Source organism: Prunus mume, linkage group LG8, assembly GCF_029339155.1.
Source record: "Prunus mume cultivar Tortuosa linkage group LG8, ASM2933915v1, whole genome shotgun sequence".
Lineage (NCBI taxonomy): Eukaryota > Viridiplantae > Streptophyta > Magnoliopsida > Rosales > Rosaceae > Prunus > Prunus mume.
Genome location: NC_142705.1, coordinates 2,409,611 through 2,428,216, shown reverse-complemented (window position 1 = coordinate 2,428,216; position 18,606 = coordinate 2,409,611). Strand labels below are relative to the sequence as shown.

General features: G+C 37.5%; 4 protein-coding genes across 4 annotated transcripts; all 4 read left to right on the top strand.

Annotated features, from left to right (window-relative positions):
* The first annotated feature begins 1,006 nt into the window (after positions 1-1,006).
* Positions 1,007-1,775, top strand: LOC103341091 (umecyanin-like). The gene is made up of 2 exons (XM_008244570.2): positions 1,007-1,258; positions 1,380-1,775. The coding sequence occupies exons 1-2, from the start codon at positions 1,078-1,080 to the stop codon at positions 1,718-1,720; spliced, it is 522 nt and encodes a 173-aa protein (XP_008242792.2). The 5' UTR covers positions 1,007-1,077; the 3' UTR covers positions 1,721-1,775.
* Positions 1,776-3,720: 1,945 nt separating this feature from the next.
* Positions 3,721-4,333, top strand: LOC103341158 (mavicyanin-like). Its single transcript, XM_008244638.2, has 2 exons — positions 3,721-3,922; positions 4,023-4,333. Exons 1-2 carry the CDS (start codon positions 3,721-3,723, stop codon positions 4,331-4,333), a joined length of 513 nt encoding a protein of 170 aa, XP_008242860.2.
* A 3,168-nt stretch (positions 4,334-7,501) lies between these two features.
* LOC103341093 (mavicyanin-like) lies at positions 7,502-8,399 on the top strand. The gene is made up of 2 exons (XM_008244571.3): positions 7,502-7,697; positions 7,882-8,399. The coding sequence occupies exons 1-2, from the start codon at positions 7,502-7,504 to the stop codon at positions 8,169-8,171; spliced, it is 486 nt and encodes a 161-aa protein (XP_008242793.3). The 3' UTR covers positions 8,172-8,399.
* Positions 8,400-11,091: 2,692 nt separating this feature from the next.
* Positions 11,092-16,046, top strand: LOC103341094 (uncharacterized). The gene is made up of 6 exons (XM_008244572.3): positions 11,092-11,319; positions 11,432-11,803; positions 11,913-12,284; positions 12,415-12,782; positions 14,973-15,243; positions 15,339-16,046. The coding sequence occupies exons 1-6, from the start codon at positions 11,145-11,147 to the stop codon at positions 15,881-15,883; spliced, it is 2,103 nt and encodes a 700-aa protein (XP_008242794.2). The 5' UTR covers positions 11,092-11,144; the 3' UTR covers positions 15,884-16,046.
* The last annotated feature ends 2,560 nt before the right edge of the window (positions 16,047-18,606 follow it).

The following is an 18,606-nucleotide window of genomic DNA, read 5'->3' as shown; positions in this document are numbered from 1 at the left end:
AATTATATTACCTATAGATAGACTCAAAGCTAACATGTCCTGGTGGAGTGATTAGAATGATTATAGAATACTACAGTAGTACGGTTATATGGTACATCTTATACATATGTTATAATATATATATAAGTAAATATTTATTGATACTATTCTCTAAAAGAGGGAAAAATAACCCTTGTCGTCCATTCATATTATAACTCTTCGCCTTGGTGAGCTTTAATGTGTGCCAAGGATTACTATTACTAATTTGTTAAGCTCAATTCATTTAATTTAATAACACGTAATATTTCTACATCCCTTGACCAAATTCAGACAAATTAGGATTACTCATTAATAGTTGATCGTGTTTGATTCAAAACAGCGGAAATTTTGTGGGCGGAAAGGTGCCAAGGGCATAGATGATAGATCATCAACCCATAAAGTCAACATGAACGAAAATTATTTGCATTAGCTTGTATACGTCTATTAATCTCTCATATAATATTGGTTTGGTTTGGACCCATATGCGAATACAAATGAGTCCAACTTTCACAAAAACAAGAGCAAGATAACTCAAAGCCAGCTTATTGCCACAAGATTAATGATGAATACGTACAAATTTATCAGTGCTGGTTGATTGTAGCTTCTGTCGGTGAGATTATTAGTGCGCTGGCTTACTAGAAACAATTATGAAGCGAGCTTTTCCTTTTAGGCAATCACGCAATGCACCCCAAGGCCTGCAGGTTTGTGTTGTATACACCAAAAAACAATTGAACACATTTGTATGTATCATGATTTAAGGTTTGGACATAATTAATACCGACCCATCACTATGCGTATCAATAAATTAATGGTTTGATGTTTCCTTAATTAGCTTGCAATTTCGGGATGTCAAACACAATGCATATTTTGACGTATCGCTTTGTGAAATTTGGCGGGTTTTGCTCATTCGCTTCCTAAAATCCAAGAGGTCTCCCCTCTATAAAATCAGACTTCACTTCATCCCAACCATATTACTAACCAACTTCCTTCCTTCCTTCCTTCCATCACAAAGAACACAAACACAAGGACATACGTAGGAGAAATATTCAAGAAATTAAGATGGGGGCTAAAACCATGAATATGATCCTTGCTATAGCAGTTGCAGTGTTCATGCTACATGGAACAGACGCTGCAGAATACACAGTAGGAGACGGCCTGGGTTGGACCATTCCACCGGGTGGCGCCGCCACGTATGCTGCATGGGCTGCCGAGCATAGCTTGGTAGTAAACGACTTTCTAAGTGAGCTATACTTTTCCTTTTATTACTTGTTCTTTTTGTTTTTGAGTGTTGTTGGCATATGGCATGGCATGGCATGCATATCGCTAATTAATCTATATGGTTTTGTTTGTGCACTGTACAGTCTTTAACTTTGCAGTAGGAGAACAAGACTTGGCTTTGGTGACCAAGGAGGATTTTGATGCGTGCAACACCGCGGAACCCTTAATTGTGTTCAAAGAACCAGGAGAATTTCAATTTCTAAAAGAGGGCACGTTCTATTTGACCTGCACCTTCGCCGGCCATTGTGCCAAAGGCCAAAAGATTGCCCTTTACTTCGCTCCCACTGCATCTCCAAGTCCAGCTCCAAGTCCAAGTCAAAGCGCTGATGATGCTGATGAAAAATATGCTACCACAGTCAAATTTGTGTCCAAGAAAGAATATGGCTTCAAGAAAATAATACCTGCAGCGATCAAATCTCTCTAGATATAATTCTTTGCTAGCTAGCTAGTATTTGCCAACAGGACCTTATGAATAACTAGACGCACTTTCTACTATTATATGTATGTAGTGTTTGATCAGAAACCCTAATAATAACATTTGAACTTTCTTTAAGTCCACTCTTGGTTTTTTTTTTTGCCCCGGTTTTTTTTATGCCATTAAAACTGCATGCCTGTTTTTTTTCAAGAATGGCTTAATTAGGCCCGTTCGTTATCGTTTTTGGGAGTCCATTTTCATTTTCCGTTTTTCACCGAAAACGCTTTCGGTGCTATGTTTTTGCAAAACGTAGAAATAGACTTCCGAAAATGAATCCAAACCTTATGCACAAAAGTTGAAAACAACTTGTTGTTTTCTGTGAAAACGAAAACATGAATTCTCATCTCACTTCACTCTCGACTCAAAACTGAAAGCTCTCTATCCTCTGTCATCTCTGCTATCTCGTCAACCTCTTTGTCTCAGTCTCTCACCACCACTGCGATACGCCATCTCTCTGCTCCTCTCTGTCCTCACCGCAATCTCTCTGCTCCTCACTGTCCTCACCACCATCTCTCTGTTCCTCTCTGTCCTCACCGCCACCTTTGTGTTTGAAACCTTCTCTGTGTGGGAGGATGAGGTTAATAAAGCAAGATGACCCAAAAAAAAAAAAAACATGAATTCAACTTTGGGTCTGAGTCATACTTTGGCTCCGGGGACTTTATTTTTATTTTTTATCAGGATGGCTTTTGGGGGACTTTGGGTACCAAGAAATGAAGGTGGTGGGGGGGGCTGTGGGTGGGGAGGGCTCTATGCTAGAGCCCCTCTGGGGTTGTGGGTAAGGGAGGGAGTGTGAGACAGTGAGAGTATGTAGTTCAGACAGAGAAGGGGGTTTTGGGTCGGTGAGAGAGAGAGAATGGTGCAGTGGGGTTGTGTTTCAAATTTTTTTTTTTCTTTTAAATAGATCTTTTGTTTTTTATCTGATTTATTAATTTTATAAATCAATTAGAATGTTCGTGAAATTTTATTATTGTTTTAATTATTTCTTTTAGTAAAGACATTAGCAAAAATATACTTTAAAAATAACTCATCTTAAATTGTACTACCAAACACGATTTCATTGTTTTTATTTTATGAATCTGTTTTCCAATTAATATATCAGACGTATTCTTGAATTCTGAAAAATTTGTTTCATCATTTTTATTCTCTGAAAACATTACCAGACGGGTCCTATGAATTCTAAAGATGTTAATTGCAAATAGAGGGCACCTTTTATGTTTTGCATCGGTTTGGCTGCTTCCATTTTATGTCGTGGAAGCTGTACGACAAAGAATCGTATCAAAGGAATTAAAAAGAGTGGTGATTTCACTCCTTTTTCTCCTATTTTATCCACTTACACTCCTTTTTATAACTAAAAAAGGAGTGTAAGTGGATAAAATAGGAGTGGGGAAATCATTGCCCATTAAAAATTGTACATACTATACTAGTGTGAAATCACTTTTGTGGTTTCAATTTCTAAAAACTAGCAAAAATAAATGAATAATACTTGTGCAAATTATGTGTGTGAATAAGGGAGACATTGGTTCCTTTGTAACCAAGTCAAGTTTTTTGTGTTGGACAATCAGCCAAGGTTGCCCAAGGCCTGCAGGTTAGTGTTTTGTAGAATTTAAATTAACTACAAACAAAACAAAGGTTAAAATCCTATTACCCAGCTTGTCGGATTGCAAAACTTTAGTTACGTTTTCTTCGACATAATTAGTACCGAACCCATAACAACCCAGCTTGTCAGATTGCAATTGAAACTTGGATATTTGTACAATCAATCACTATCCTCTAGTTTAATTTAATTTGATCTCAATGCCGATAACATAACAAAGTATATCTGCCTCTCTATATATACATATGCATAAACTTCAGAAAGCAATGCATTGTACTTCCTTCCGGACCTAAACAACTGGCATTAGTTTTCATATAATATATATATATATATACGAGGAACAAGGACGAGAAAGATGGTGAAAAGTTCCATGAATAATGGGAATCTGATGGTTTTTGCTATAGCAGTAGCAGCAGCAGCATCAATGGTGTTACAGACAACAGAAGCAGCAGAGTATGTTGTAGGAGACGACTTGGGTTGGACTGTCCCACCGAATGGCGCTGCCACTTACGTTGAATGGGCTTCCAAATATAACTTCCTAGTTAACGACATTCTAGGTAATAATATTAATCAATTCTCTCCATTTACATTTTTATTTATTTATTTTTTTCCATTTAGCTAATTTAATTACATGATGATGATGATTGATGCATGCAGACTTCAAGTTTGCACAAGGAGAACACGACGTGACATTGGTAACCAAGGAGAACTTTGAGATTTGCAACTCCACAGATCCCTTATTTCAACTCCAGAAACCAGCAAGCTTTCAATTTCTTTCGGCAGACACATTTTATATCATCTGCAGCTTTGCTGGCCACTGTGCCCAAGGCCAAAAGGTAGCCGTTACTTTTGCTCCCTCTGCAAGTCCAAGCCCTAGTCCAAGTCCAAGTAGTGCTGACGCTCCTCCTGCTGCATCCCTGCCCCTCAAATTTGTGCTGTCTAGAAAAGTTGGGTTCAGGAAAGTTTGATATGTAACCTTAATTAATTAAATATTTAATAGTGCTAAACCTAATTCGGTGTGACGTATGTAGTCATGTATCAAAGTTCTTTACCAGCTATAATGCATGTACAGTGATGAATTTCTGATTAGCAATGTGTGATACCTTCCAGTTGTAATTTGCATCTGCTGATAGAAACAATCATAATTAACCATAACGTTTAGCCAACATCTACCAGAATGGACCAGAAAATAAGGGAACTGATGATTGACCAGCACATTGGTGCTCTTTCCCTAAATCAGTACTCCAAATTGCAGATATAGTTCATTCATTTATAAGCAACTGTACATAGTAATGAAATAGTATGTTGCCTGTTGAGGTCTCGACCATGTCAGACAACTGCTCCACCGACTGCAAGAACCTCAGATGAAAAATGCACAGGTTTTGATACAGTGATTGAAAATAATACATCAGATGGTCAAACATCAGATAAAATGAGACCTTTGCTTGCAAATTTTGAGTAGAAAGCCAATCAAGGAACATAATTGAAATTTTAGAAGAGCAAAAAAGTGAAATTGAGAACCGCCCAAAATAAAAATGGTCGGAAATGAATCAAATAGTATAGCCGCGCGGCTATACTATGAAATAGTGCGGCTATACTATTTTAAAACATTTTTTAAAAAGACCCGTGTTTTTATTAAAAGAGTATGGCCACGCGGCGATACTCTGTAGATGGAATATTTCAATAGTATAGCCGTGTGGCTACTCTGAAAATAGCCGAACGGCTATACTATTAAATTTTTTCAATAAGATGATCAAAATTTTTTTTCAATTAGTATCAATTCTACTCATCTGATCTGACTTGAAGGTGAATATAGCTGACGATTCTCTGTTTTATAGCATAAAAAGGATGTAGGAGAAAATTGACGGTAAAAATTTATAAATAAACCTCTTTATTATGCATGAAGTAAGTACAACTGAGTAAGTATATATAACATCCAAATATGTGTATATATAGGAGTAAATTCCGTCTCAGAAGGGCTTTATAAAAGAAGGATAGGTCTTTGGTGTATTTCAAAGATAACATTGGATCAACATCAAATTACTAATTGCAAGCAGCCACACAAACGAGAAAATAATAAACACCAGGACTTTAACATATAAATAAATGATTATGAGATCATAAATGTTCAAAACACAATGTCAGAAAGTTCATGTTTGAGCCAAAACAAAGAAATTAAGAACTTATCCAAATATGAAAGCAAAACCTACGTACGTAGAAATTAACCTAGCAACAATTTTAAAAAAATATGGACTAGGCATGTTCAATCAACAATATGATTGATCTACATAGGGTACCGATAGTTGTCCGCATAATTAGTGTAGTGGACGATAGGGTTAACTTTCGGTGGCGATCTTGATTGAAAATAAGAATAGGGTGGCGGTTGAATTTGTCCGTAGTAACCATATGATGGTGGTGATGGTCTATGATACGTCATTGGTTGATAATATGGGTTTGGTGGCCGATATCCGAGCCTTGGCATCCCATGAAAGCTCCTATGGGCCGGAATGCCCATAGATGGCCGCATAGGCGGCCGATGCTGAGGAGGCATAGGCATGCCCATGCCCATTCCCATCCCAGAAAATCCCTTCCCATTCTTCTTCTTGTCATTTTTGGCCCAAGTGAGTACCCCATGTTGCTTCTTGGGTACAATACTGTGTTTGCTTTCATCATCAGAACTGCTTTCAGCCTCATCACCATCACAAGAGCAATCTTCGCCAATTTGGATGTTGTACTTAGTAGACGCACCAATATTGACATTGTTTTTGTAGGGTTCTTTCTGGAAGGACCAAAGTTCTGCCTTTTTATCCATGTTTTTAACTATATTTGTGAGAACCATAGGGTCTATGTTACCTGAAACTTTTAATAATCCTTGTTCTGGATCTATGTTTATGTCCTCCACTCCTATAAAATAAAAAATAAAGAAAAAAATTATAAACTAAATAAATGAGCCACATGCATGATGAAATCATGAACGGATCGGAGGAAAACATATATATTTACCATTAAGTTTCTGCAACTTTTCCTTCAATTTTATTGGACACTTTGCACAACAATGGAGATTCATTTTTATAGTACAAATCTGCAGGGAATTGTCACATAAATTTGAAATCATCAGGAATAATATGATAACCAAAATGCAATTCGAGGACAAATTCAAGGACTATTTCAATCGAAAACTCTAAAGAATAATATATATATTTACGTATCCACCAAATACAATAGAAATAAAAGAAAAATACATACTGGAACGGATGCACGATGTTGCTCCATCAGAATTGCTTTAGATCTTTGTAGAGTAGAATAGAAAAAGAAGAAGAGGTATCAGACTAATGGGTTTGTAGAAATTAAAGACGAATATGTTTTGGATAGGTAAGAAATATATATAGAGAATGTGAAGGCTTTCTGGGCACTAATTACTGCTTTGAGTGATTTGTTTTGGTTTCAAGAGATACTTAAATGGGAAGAAAGCTCAAAATCCTGAATATTAAATTAATGGTAAGAAAATCTAAAATTGGCATAAATGAAATTGGATTTTGGTTCACTTTCCTCGGTTGTCGTTTATTCTTAAGCATCAAGAAAGGAAAGGAAAGGGTTTAAGATTCCTGGTGAAGCAATGCGAGGCTTTCCTGGTGAAGCAATGCAAGGCTTAGAACATACCCGAAAAAAGGTCAAAAGATTCTGAAAAAAATAAATAAATATTGGCATATATATATATATATTTTGATGTATAAATATCTCACAACAAATCACAATCTTCTCCCAACATTATTTACTTTCTTCAAATTGTTGTACGACTATTGTCGTGTTTCTCATCGTCCCACAAATGATAACAACTATAATTAAAACTTTTTTTCTGTTGGGCAAGGCTTTGTTTCCCTTTGAATTTAAAATACAAAAAATAATAAAATAAAAACAATCCGTAATTTATTTGAAGTCTAGGAATTGTCATTTAAAAGTTATATTTAACATTTTCGACATAGTTAAGATCGACGCCATGAATACCTATGGGTACAAATTCCGTTGCACAGCTTGCAATTGCTAGATGTCAGGCCATTGCTATAATTCAAAAACTCCTCCTCTATAAATTGATACACCACACCACATCATTTCCTACACAATATTTCAAGAACATCATGACTAATATTATTGTGAATAATGCGATGCTCCTTGTTATAGCAGCGGTAGCAGCATCAATGATGATGCTGCCTACAGCAGAAGCTGCATTGTATACCGTCGGAGACGACTTGGGTTGGACCATTCCTCCGGGCGGCGCTGCCACTTATGCTGCCTGGGCTGCCAAGCATAGCTTTGTAGTCAAAGATATTCTAGGTTTTCAATTTCTTTATTTTCTTCTTGGAATTTCGCTACTTTATTTTATTTGATCGAAAGACAGAAAGAATGGTTACAAAAACTGGAAATGTTTACGTTAAAACTTTGCCCTAAAAAAAAACCAACAAGTAAAATTCGAAATTTCGCTGCCTAATTATTTAGTGATATGTTGTTTGTTTTGCAGTGTTTAACTTTTCTGCCGGAGAAGATGACTTGGCTGTGGTAACCAAGGAAGATTTTGACACGTGTAACACCACGGACCCCTTATATGAATTCGAAGAACCAGCGACACTTCAATTTCTTGCAAGCGATACATTTTATTTCACAAGCTCCTTGGCCGGCCACTGCTCCAAAGGCCAGAAGTTAGCCATTTACTTCGCTCCCTCTTCAACCGATTCTCCAAGTCCAAGTCCAACGTCCTCCTTCCCCCTCAAATTTGTGTCTCAAAAGATCATGCAGGGCACGAGAACATAATTAATCAATTATGTAACCATCGATCTTGAAGCCCAAATAAAGTTAATTACGTGATTATATAATTCTGTAATTTTCAACAGTTTAATCTTTTAAATAAATGCAAGAATTCAAGCTTGTTTTTCCTTCCTTCTCTTTTATCATAATTAATTTGTGATACCGGAGTTGATGAAACTGCGTATGTATGTTCAACTTTATTTGAAGAGAATCAACATAAAGACAAGACGAGATTATTATAGGGGAACAAGTCTCGATATGAAAAATTCAATGAATAAAGTTTTAAAAAGGACTATTGATACAAACCGAAATTTGTTGGACTTCATTGCAAAACTCAATGTAGATACTAATAAAATAATATACGCCTGGTGGATTGAATGTAAATAAATATTGTCCAAATCATACACGAGATGAATCATTAATGTTACACTCCTTGATTAAGAAGGGGAAATAAATTTAGCGGACTACTCAAATCTTTATTCCTAGTCTCGCTACATAAATTACTTTCTTTTGTTGGAGATTTATTTATTTAATTTTTTTTTTTTGGTATGGATGCATGTGACACCTCATACTGCGCACAAGAATTTTGTACTTTTAAAAACATCATTCATTGTACCGGGGAAAGGTGATGCAGTACATGTATATATGGTTACAATTAGTTTTGAAACCAGAGTTGGAAGAAATCAACTTGCAAGAAATCAATTTAAGATTAATTCAAGCTTATGCAAACTTCTATGGCCCAAAACAAGAAAACACAAATTTTGACCCCAAAAAAAAAGGAAACAAAAATGAACAAAACAGTCGATAAGGAAGTTAAAACCTTTATTTATTAAATAAGAAATAATAACAAAATCCAGCGGCATCAAATTAAATATATTATAGTGTACACAAGGTAATATATACTATATATCATATGGATGGAATGGGTGCGTATTTAATTTATTCTTGAGCCCGTGAAGCCGCCTTGTTGGAAGACTTTGGCAAATTAATTAATAAATTAGAGGGGTCAGAGTAGGAAGGTTCGGATCGAGGAAGTAGAAGAAATTTGAGGCCTTGCTCACGAAATACATGACAATGAAGACCTACCAAACGATGAAAGATTCAAATATTGCAGATTTGTACTTCATGAATTATTGTCACGTTTAGTGGGTCTTTTAAAAGTTACAAAACTTCTATTTGCCCCTCCACTTACAGGACGGTCTCCCCCTTCCATATCAACAACCATTTCATCTTCATGCAGTAAACGATCATACGTGTTTCACGTCACTTAATATATGTTGTTCACGTATTAGGCTTGAATGTCAACAGGCTCTGTCAGCAACTCTCGACATTTATCTTGAAATTAATTTAATTAAGCCTTTTTTTATATAGAAAAAAGGACTGACTGAGGAGAGGCTTGACTGAGGGAAATTATACATGATCAATGAGGGTGTGTTTAATGCTTCTTCTATTCAATTTCTAGAAGCGTCTTTGTGAAAGACAAATTCATAAGGCATATCCTCTCCTCTGACCAAGGTTGATTTGGGGAGTTGATGATCTGGAGTCCAGATGCGATGTTGTAAATGAATTTTCTTAAGCTGACTTAGTATTACAATTTGCAATCACAATCCATATTTAGTTGAATAATGACGGCTTAACAATATTGAAAGACAATGCTTCTTCTATTCTACGTTTCTTGACTCTCTTAAATTTATAATCTTTTTAAATCCTTTTGCTATTATTTTACACTTGCATATTTTTATCTTGTATAAATGTAAAAAAACAAGCATTAAACTTTGAACTTCTTCTTATTTATTGGTGAGAATTATTATTCAAAACAGAGCATCAGTGTTTTTCTTCCCCTGATTTACATAACAGAAACAGAGGAACCAACCAAATTCATGAGCAAGGGTGTCTCTGTTTCTGTAAATATATATTATATGTCTTACAGAAGAAGCTGATCTGCCCTGGCCAGTCAACATGAAGTGGAGAGATTATGCAGTAATATAAGACTAATAATTCTTCATTATGGAAGGATTAAAATGAACTGGTCATGTTAATTAAATAAAACAAAAGGTATAATAGTTGTATGAAACTTCTGTTATCATTAGAAGTCAGAGAAAGAAGGCTTAGAGGATCTCCAATGCCTTGGCAAAAGTCATGTTATTCTTGGTAGGCATTACAAACTCAATGACATATGCCATTCTGTCGAAACTTATGGATGCAGCCTGCAGTAATGTGAGAGAAGAAAAAAAAAGTTGGTGTCATAGAATAGAGTAGAGCAATCCCCAAGCAATAGATTAAAAAGTTTAGAAATTTTGACTATTTGATTGTAGATAGGTTCAAAACTACATAAATATGCAGGCCAAATCAAAAGTTATTCGTCTTTTAGAAGGTATTGATGGTCGAAAACGCGTTACGCTGAAAATGCTGGATCATTTCAAGCTCACTCTAGAGGCTGCATAATAAAATTAAAATGATATTGCAGACTAGGCTTATGAAATAAGACTTCATTTACAAACAAAGGAAAGTGTTTTATCCAAATATCCCACTGTATATTATTTCTACAAAATTAAGAAATACAAATGGAAGGTGTACATATATGATTTGAGATTTTTTTCATTTTTATCTTTCTTTCAAGACAAGTAGCAAATAAAGTTCACTAACAGACCTAACCAAAGCAGGACTTTCTGTCCTGAGATATGCACGTCTTCATCTTCATTTGATTAAATCAACTGGGTCCACGTCAATTGTAGATTGGTCATAGGTTTCTAGACCTCCTTGAATGAAATGTGATCGAGTATAAAATTGGGAAACGTTTGCTAACATTAATTTGTTAATGTCATTATCACCAAAGCTTCCCCATAATTTCTTCCTGCTAACACCTCTATAAAAAAGGCCGCAACAGAAATCTCATTCTTCACAGAAACAGAAGCGTTAACATACAAACAAGAGAGCTAGACAAGAAAAGCAGCACTTACAAGTTACGAAAAGACAAACATGGGCAGACAACTTACAATTCTAGCCATAACAGTGGTTGCTCTGCTCCACTCCACAGCAGCACAGCAAACCCATGTGGTTGGAGATAAATTTGGATGGCTGGTCCCTCCCGGAGGTGCCTACGCTTATGAAGCCTGGGCTGAAACGCAAACATTCGCCGTCGGTGACATTCTTGGTACGTACAAATACAAGCCAACAGTAGTTGTTTTAGCAATATTAATGTAAGGCAGATTGCCCGTATGTCTTATATACGTGTCTTATTGATTATGTGTTTGATCAATTTTCAGTGTTCAACTTCACAAACGGTGACCAAGATGTAGCCAGGGTCACAAAGGAAGCTTTCAAGACCTGCAATTCAACAAACCCCCTCACACTTAAAACAACTAGTCCGGCCAATTTCACTTTGGATACCATTGGAGAGTACTATTTCATTGGCACCAAGGACAAGCACTGCAGGTTGGGACAAAAGCTAGCCATCAACGTGACTGCAGAACATGGATCCCCTACTCCAAGCCCTGCACCTAAACCCAGTCCTGCACCTAGAGGCGCCGTGACTTACGTCGTTGGTGATCATTTCGGATGGATTGTCCCGCCAGGTGGTGAACTTGCTTATGCTACATGGGCTTATGGCAAGACTTTCTATGTGGGAGACACTCTAGGTAAATAATTAATTAATTAGTTTAAGACCGAATTAAGTAACGAAGTATATTTCAATTGGATTATGTTCAATTCATTGATGTTTGATGAGATATGTTTGCTCAACTTTAGAGTTCAACTTCACAACCGGAGAACAAGATGTAGCCAGGGTGACCAAGGAGGCTTTTGAATCCTGCAATATTTCAAACACCAATGCCACAGTTCAGACAACTGGCCCGGCCTATTTCAAGTTGGAGACTGTTGGACAGTACTATTTCATTGGCACCAAGGACAAGCGCTGTGAATTGGGACAAAAGCTAGCCATCAACGTGACTGCTAATCCTGGACCAAACCCTAGCCCTTCAGTCCCAGCTCCTGCCCCAACCCCCAGAGGACCAGTCACTTACACCGTTGGTGACAAGTTGGGTTGGATTGTCCCAGGCAGCGAATATGCTTATGCCACTTGGGCTTATGGCAAAACCTTCATCGTGGGAGACACTCTAGGTAAAAACACACTAAACTCTGCTACATATGAAATATTAATTACTTTTCTGTTAATTAAAATTTAAACCTGTGACTTTAAGAACTTTTTAATTGATAATCCAATTAATGTTTCAATTTCTTGCTTTTGCAGTTTTCAACTTTGTGAATGACACGCAAGATGTAGCTGTGGTGACCAAGTCAGCTTATGAAAACTGCACAACCAACAATACGATTGCTGTTTATTCAAAGAGTCCAGTAAGCATCCTTCTCAACACCAGTGGTGAGTATTTCTTCACCTCCACCTACGATCGCCACTGCGTCTGGGGACAAAAACTAGCCATTAACGTGACAGCCAGTAGCACAGCCACCTCCCCCTCTGGTTCCGTAGCACCTTCCTCACCTACTACTTCTACTGGTGGCCCGGGCTCTGCTCCTGCTCCATCCAGCTCTGCCCCTTCCAAGATTGGCAGCGGACACTTCACCTTCGTGCTCATTTCCATGGCAGCGTTTCTCTATTATTGATTATTAGTAGCTAGCTAGCTATAGCTAGTTCATGTGTTTTTGTTCCTTTGTATTAAGTCCTCCTACCTTAGTTCTTTATATTTGCAGTACATATAGACCCTGAGGCTGCATTGGTTTGATTTGATTTATATAAACATTCAGTTTTTGTACATGGATTTTGGACAAAGCTATTTGTTTGCCTTGTCCTCCATTGATCTTTGACACCTGTAATAATCATGGCTGCTCTTTCGTTTACATTGGTGGTTATATATATGAATAATTGCAGCCATTTACCTGTTTTTAGTTATACTCTTCAACTTCGTTTCGTTTACATTCGTTTACTTCAAATTCAGACATGTACTTAGTCAAGTTGGCTAGAGCAGATGTGCTCCTCACTCTGCACCCGAGTTTAAGTCCCCCTCCACGCTATAGTATAGATTAAATTAAAATAGAATATCACTTGTATCCAAAAAAAAAAAAAAGCATACTTCAAATTCTTTGATGCTAATATAAAATGGAACCATATAATAATGCTATATATCATAAAGTCAAAATTGGATTGCAGAAAATTGTTCCAGGCATATATAGTCGGTCAATTTGGAAAGTTCCTCGAAAGCGCTCATAATCAAAGCCTAGGCTATATATGAAAATAGCAGATTATGTGTCAAAAAGTCATGGAGTTAGGTGTTCAAGAAAAAACCAAAAAAAACAAAAGATTGGACTTTGGTCTGGTTGGAGCAAGGTCTCCTTCGCTTAAACTAATGAATGAGAAAGAAATATATTTCGATATATCGTCAGGGCCAGAAGTTGAAAGTGTAAAATTTTACAGTGCTACTAGCCAGGTTCAGAGCACTTCTGAAATTTTACTTGCAATGGATTAGGATCATCATGATCTTAATTATCAAAGAAAAGTATAATCTATGTTTAGGAGGCTCTTATTCACTTTAATGAGCCATTAACAATCCACTGCTTCCTGACTGAATAATAAGAAAGAACCAACTGTGCTGACAATTGTTTGAAAATTTTGAGTAGATGACAGATGGAATTTTTTTTTAGGTTACTGAAGCAACTGTCTTCAAGATTAACAAAATATCAGTAACATGTGAACAAACACAAGCAACCAGAAACTCGATTATTAAGGCTTTCTTGTTCAATATCATTCACACTTGAATTCATCGTTTTTACAACAGCAGATTACTTTGTTTAAGTCATTAGCAAACAATTTTGATGCAAGTAGATTTTCTTTTACTTGTGCTGCAGCCAACCATCTAAAACAGACGATCTAGCAGAGTAATAACATGCCTCTAAAAGGATGCAAAGCATTGCAAGAATATAAGTGCCCAGAACTATGCTCAAGAAGTATGTTAGGAAAGTCTATGACATATACTTGATGTAAATTGTAGGAATAACAAGAAGAACGCAGTTTTGATTGTAAGTATTTAAGCCATTGTGGTTAGTTCAAGTGACGAGAATGAGTGACGAAATCGAAATGTGTTAGAATTAAGTTAGGTTAAGAGTTCGATTCCATTTGATATATTATTATTTTAGAATTATTCACGTAGATATCATACATACATATCAAATGACCTTTTCTTGGGGGCGTATACAGAGAAAAGAAAAGGTGCTGCCATTGTCAATTGACGCAATTCTTTCATGTATGTGAATCCAAACGCGGAAAGAGTCGCCAAATTCACATGGAAATGGAGGGTTTAACGAATCCACGCTTGGCCTACTGTCTAAGTCTGACAAATTCTACGTTCCACATTGTAAGGAAACCCTTTTTTATTATTTTGTTTGGCAATTTCCTTGGTAAAAAATTATACTACTAGATGGTCAATGTGGTCGTTCCTTTACTTTTTCTCACTTGTTTCGATTATGAACTCTAATTCCCAGACTTGGCAATTTAATTCATATAAAGCAATGACTAGTCAACGCCTAAAGGTATGGTCACACTTTTGTTTGGTGAGAGCTCTCAGCCTCTCACGCGGAAATCTGAATGTCCACACCACAAGTCCCATATCTCGGCAGAGTTGGACCAGTTGAGCCTACCTCATCAGCACATCTGAAGCATCGATCATGCTGACCGAAGAACAAACGTGGCATCCATCCGACGGCTCCAAACTACCATAACTTGTGATCATCGCAAGGCCTTCCTCTATATAAAGGATGACGAAGATATTCTCTCCTACTCAGTTCTTGCCATAATAACCCAAACTTTTAGTAAGGTTGAAGAACAGAGGACAGAAAAACAGAGCAAGAGAAAACAGGGGCGACCTGACCTTCAAAAACACAAAAGCGATGGCAAAGAACTCAAACATGGCGTTTTTTGTAGCCATGGCGGCTCTGGCTTTGGTAATGAACTCGGTGGGGGCAGCAAATACTTATGAAGTGGGTGATGCGTTGGGTTGGACCGTCCCTCCCGCTGGAACTTACGCTACCTGGGCATCAAACAAGACCTTCACTGTTGGCGACGTTCTTGGTAATTAACAATAAGCTTAATTAGCTCAGCTAATTACTCATTGTTTAATTTATGTGATGATCTAATCTCATTTATATATTTATGTACATACACAGTGTTCAAATTTAGCACCGGAAATCATGACGTAGCTGAAGTGACAAAGGCATCTTATGATTCTTGCAATGCCAATAGCCCCATTTCAATTGAGACTAACGGCCCTGCAAATCTCAAACTGAACAGTTCTGGGGAGCATTATTACATTTGTACCTTTGGTGGCCATTGTATTGGTGGTCAAAAGTTGAGCATCAATGTCACCGGAACTTCATCTCCAGCTCCAGCTCCTGCACCAAGTACTAGCTCTCCTCCTCCTTCACCTTCACCTTCACCACCGGCAGCTGTTCCGGCACCCGCTCCCAGTACTAGTTCTCCTCCTCCACCACCGGCAGCTGTTCCGGCACCGGGTCCGAGTACTAGCACTACCCCTGGCAGCGGCGGCAGTCCTCCATCTGGCAGCCCCAGCAGCCCAACCACTCCATCATCACCACCAACACCAGAAGGTTCTGCTAGCCCTCCACCACCACCACCAAGTGCAGCAACATCTGTTAGGGTTGCTGGCCTATCTGCAACCTTCCTGTTCATTGCTTTGGCTTTGTTGTTTTAGATGGATGCGTGTTGGTATATAGTTAATTTGTGTGATGTGATTCATTTAAATTAATTATTAGACAGCGCAGCGCTATATGGGATGGCGTACGTGATTGTTGTTTTTATACACAGTGAGTATATTATTGATCTAATAAAGCTGATTTTGAGTTTTTGACTTTTCAGCCATGGAGGATTTCTTCCGTTCATTTCTTTTTCATGAATGAATAATATTGTGGACAAAAAGAAATTCAAATTAGATGGTTTGCTTTCAAACTTTTAATTCAATTTTCTACCAACTCTTCCAACCAATTCATTTGTCTGGTTTACCATAAGAAAATTCAAAGTTTGACACGGTGCCAGACTCAGCCTTATCTTCTACTTGCAATGTTGTAGATAGATATCCTTTTTTTTTTGCTGCATTATCATCTAGCTTTTAGAAAAGGCAATTTTGGTTCCACGCCAGCAGCAGCAGCTGTTCTACTTGCTACGTGCGTGTATGGCGATAGCCTGGTGGACCATGGACGGACCATTTCCTTCCAAGTCTGTTGATATGGTAAAATATCAGCTTCGTCTCGACTCTCGTCACACATGAGGACATGATCAATTCATTAAATTAGAATATGTCAAAAGTTATTAATTCAAACAGAGAACAAATCCGCTTAAACCACACATTATTAGATTACTATTTTCCCGTCCTTGGACGACAAAAAGGACACATTATTGAATTAAGACAGAGACATATAACTAATATGACAAATGCCAAAATCCAGAGAGAGCCACTTGGTTTCATATTGTAGGCCTAGACAGACTAGAGGCCTACAAAAATATGGGTCTCCGTCTCGTATTTTCAAAATCGAAAATGACCATAGCTAGTAGCTTTTCATGTCAGCACCTCAGTCCACTTGTGTTTAAAGTTGTATGCTTTATCTCGGGCATAGTTTGGTATTACTGTGTTTTAGAAAAAGAAAAAAAGAACTTTTTCTGCTATCTTGTAAAAATAATCAACTGTGAAAAAAGTTACTAAGCATTTGGTAAATTGTTTTTGAAAAACTACGGCGAGTAGTCAAAGTGTTTGATAAATTTTTATCATAAGTGCTTTTAGCATGTATAATGATAAAAAAATACATGACGATGAAACTATTCGTTATTTTCTTCATTCTTTTTCTACTTTTTTTTAAAAAAAAACCAATTTCTCTACATAAATTTTTTCTTCCTTCCCAGCCCTATTTCTTTTTCTTTTTTCTTTCTCCCTCTTCCTTCCTCTCTCTTTTCTTCTTCCTTCCCAGGCCCATTTTTCTTTTCTTTCTCCTTTCTTCTTCCTTCCCAAGCCACGCCTTTTTTTCTTCTTCCTCTTATCTTCTTTCTCTTTTCTTCTTCCTTCCCAAGCCTCATTTCTTTTGGCTATCGTCGTCCAACCAACTCCTCATCCAAAAGCTTCAATACAAAACTTGTTTTTGTTGTGATTTCATACAAATTCTTGTTATTTAGACACCTGAAGTTTCCAATCAAAACCAATTCCAACACAAGCAGCCCCAATCCAAAAAAAGCCCAAATGCAATAGTTTCATACAAATTCATGTTTGTCACATCTCGGGATCGGCTTAGCATGATATTATCTTTTTGGGCCTCTCTCTATCTGGGATTGCCTAGCTCGCTTAACTTCAAGTTCGTGACTCAAGGTGAGCTCTAAAAGACCTCGTACTAAAGGTGGACAAGTACATATAAAGCACATCACCCTCTCTCCGTTGGTCAATGTGGGATGTTACAATCCACCCTCTCAAGGGCCCAACGTCCTTGTCGGCACACTCGCACCACACAACATAGTGACTTTGATACCAAATTGTCACATCCGGGATCGGCTCCGCCAGAAGACGATATTGTCCGTTTTGGGCCTCTCTGCCCTCACGGTTTTGTTTCTAGGAACTCACAAGCAACTTCTCAATGGGTTACCCATTCTTAGATTGCCTTAGCCCTAACTCGCTTAACCGAGTTCATGACTCCGAAGCCAGTGAGCTCCTAAAAGGCCTCATACTAGATAGAGGTAGGCACATCACCCCCTCTCCATTGGTCGATGTGAGATGTTACAGTGTTTGTGAAGGTATATATATATACGCCGCAAAGTCGAGCACTGCAATTTCAGAGTTGAACACCTACAATTTCGTTTTCTCTCTCTCTCTCTCTCTCTCTCTCTCTCTCTCTCTCTCTCTCTCTCTCTATTTTCCCCATCAAATCCCCTTCTTCTCTCGACCCTCCCCCTTCTTTCTTTTCCCTTCTTCTTCGTCTCCCTTCTCTGCAACTTCTTTGCTCTTTAGCTTGAGCAAGTTTAAGGCTTCTCTAATACAAGCCAAGCCACCCATTTCCCACTGGCTAACCCATCTCTTACCCTAAGATATTCTAAAAACCAAAACAAACTCACTTGTCGTTTATGCCCAGAATCAAAATTCTATCAACACTATGAACTATTTTGAGAGAGTGAAATGGAGATGTAGGAGGCGTGAAATCTGAGGGAGTGGAAATTATGGCAAAAACATGTAATTGTTTAAAAACATATGAGGGTAGTATAGGGATATGAAAGTTTCATTAAAAGCTCCGCATGCTTCAAAAATAAGCATATTATAAAAGCAGCTCGCCACCCGCTTCTCAAATCTGCTACTACTGGCCTGTGATTTTTTTTCAAATGGCTTTCACTTGTTTTACCGAACACCTAAAGTCAGAAAATTTTAAAAATAAGCTGTTTTTAAAA

Bases quoted from the DNA above. Each gene is read 5' to 3' on its own strand.
- LOC103341094 (XM_008244572.3), top strand. From the start codon at position 11,145: ATGGGCAGACAACTTACAATTCTAGCCATAACAGTGGTTGCTCTGCTC. The intron at 11,320-11,431 runs GTACGTACAAAT...ATCAATTTTCAG, and splicing joins CGCCGTCGGTGACATTCTTG to TGTTCAACTTCACAAACGGT. The intron at 15,244-15,338 runs GTAATTAACAAT...GTACATACACAG, and splicing joins CACTGTTGGCGACGTTCTTG to TGTTCAAATTTAGCACCGGA.
- LOC103341158 (XM_008244638.2), top strand. From the start codon at position 3,721: ATGGTGAAAAGTTCCATGAATAATGGGAATCTGATGGTTTTTGCTATA. The intron at 3,923-4,022 runs GTAATAATATTA...TGATGCATGCAG, and splicing joins CCTAGTTAACGACATTCTAG to ACTTCAAGTTTGCACAAGGA.
- LOC103341091 (XM_008244570.2), top strand. From the start codon at position 1,078: ATGGGGGCTAAAACCATGAATATGATCCTTGCTATAGCAGTTGCAGTG. The intron at 1,259-1,379 runs GTGAGCTATACT...TGCACTGTACAG, and splicing joins GGTAGTAAACGACTTTCTAA to TCTTTAACTTTGCAGTAGGA.
- LOC103341093 (XM_008244571.3), top strand. From the start codon at position 7,502: ATGACTAATATTATTGTGAATAATGCGATGCTCCTTGTTATAGCAGCG. The intron at 7,698-7,881 runs GTTTTCAATTTC...TTTGTTTTGCAG, and splicing joins TGTAGTCAAAGATATTCTAG to TGTTTAACTTTTCTGCCGGA.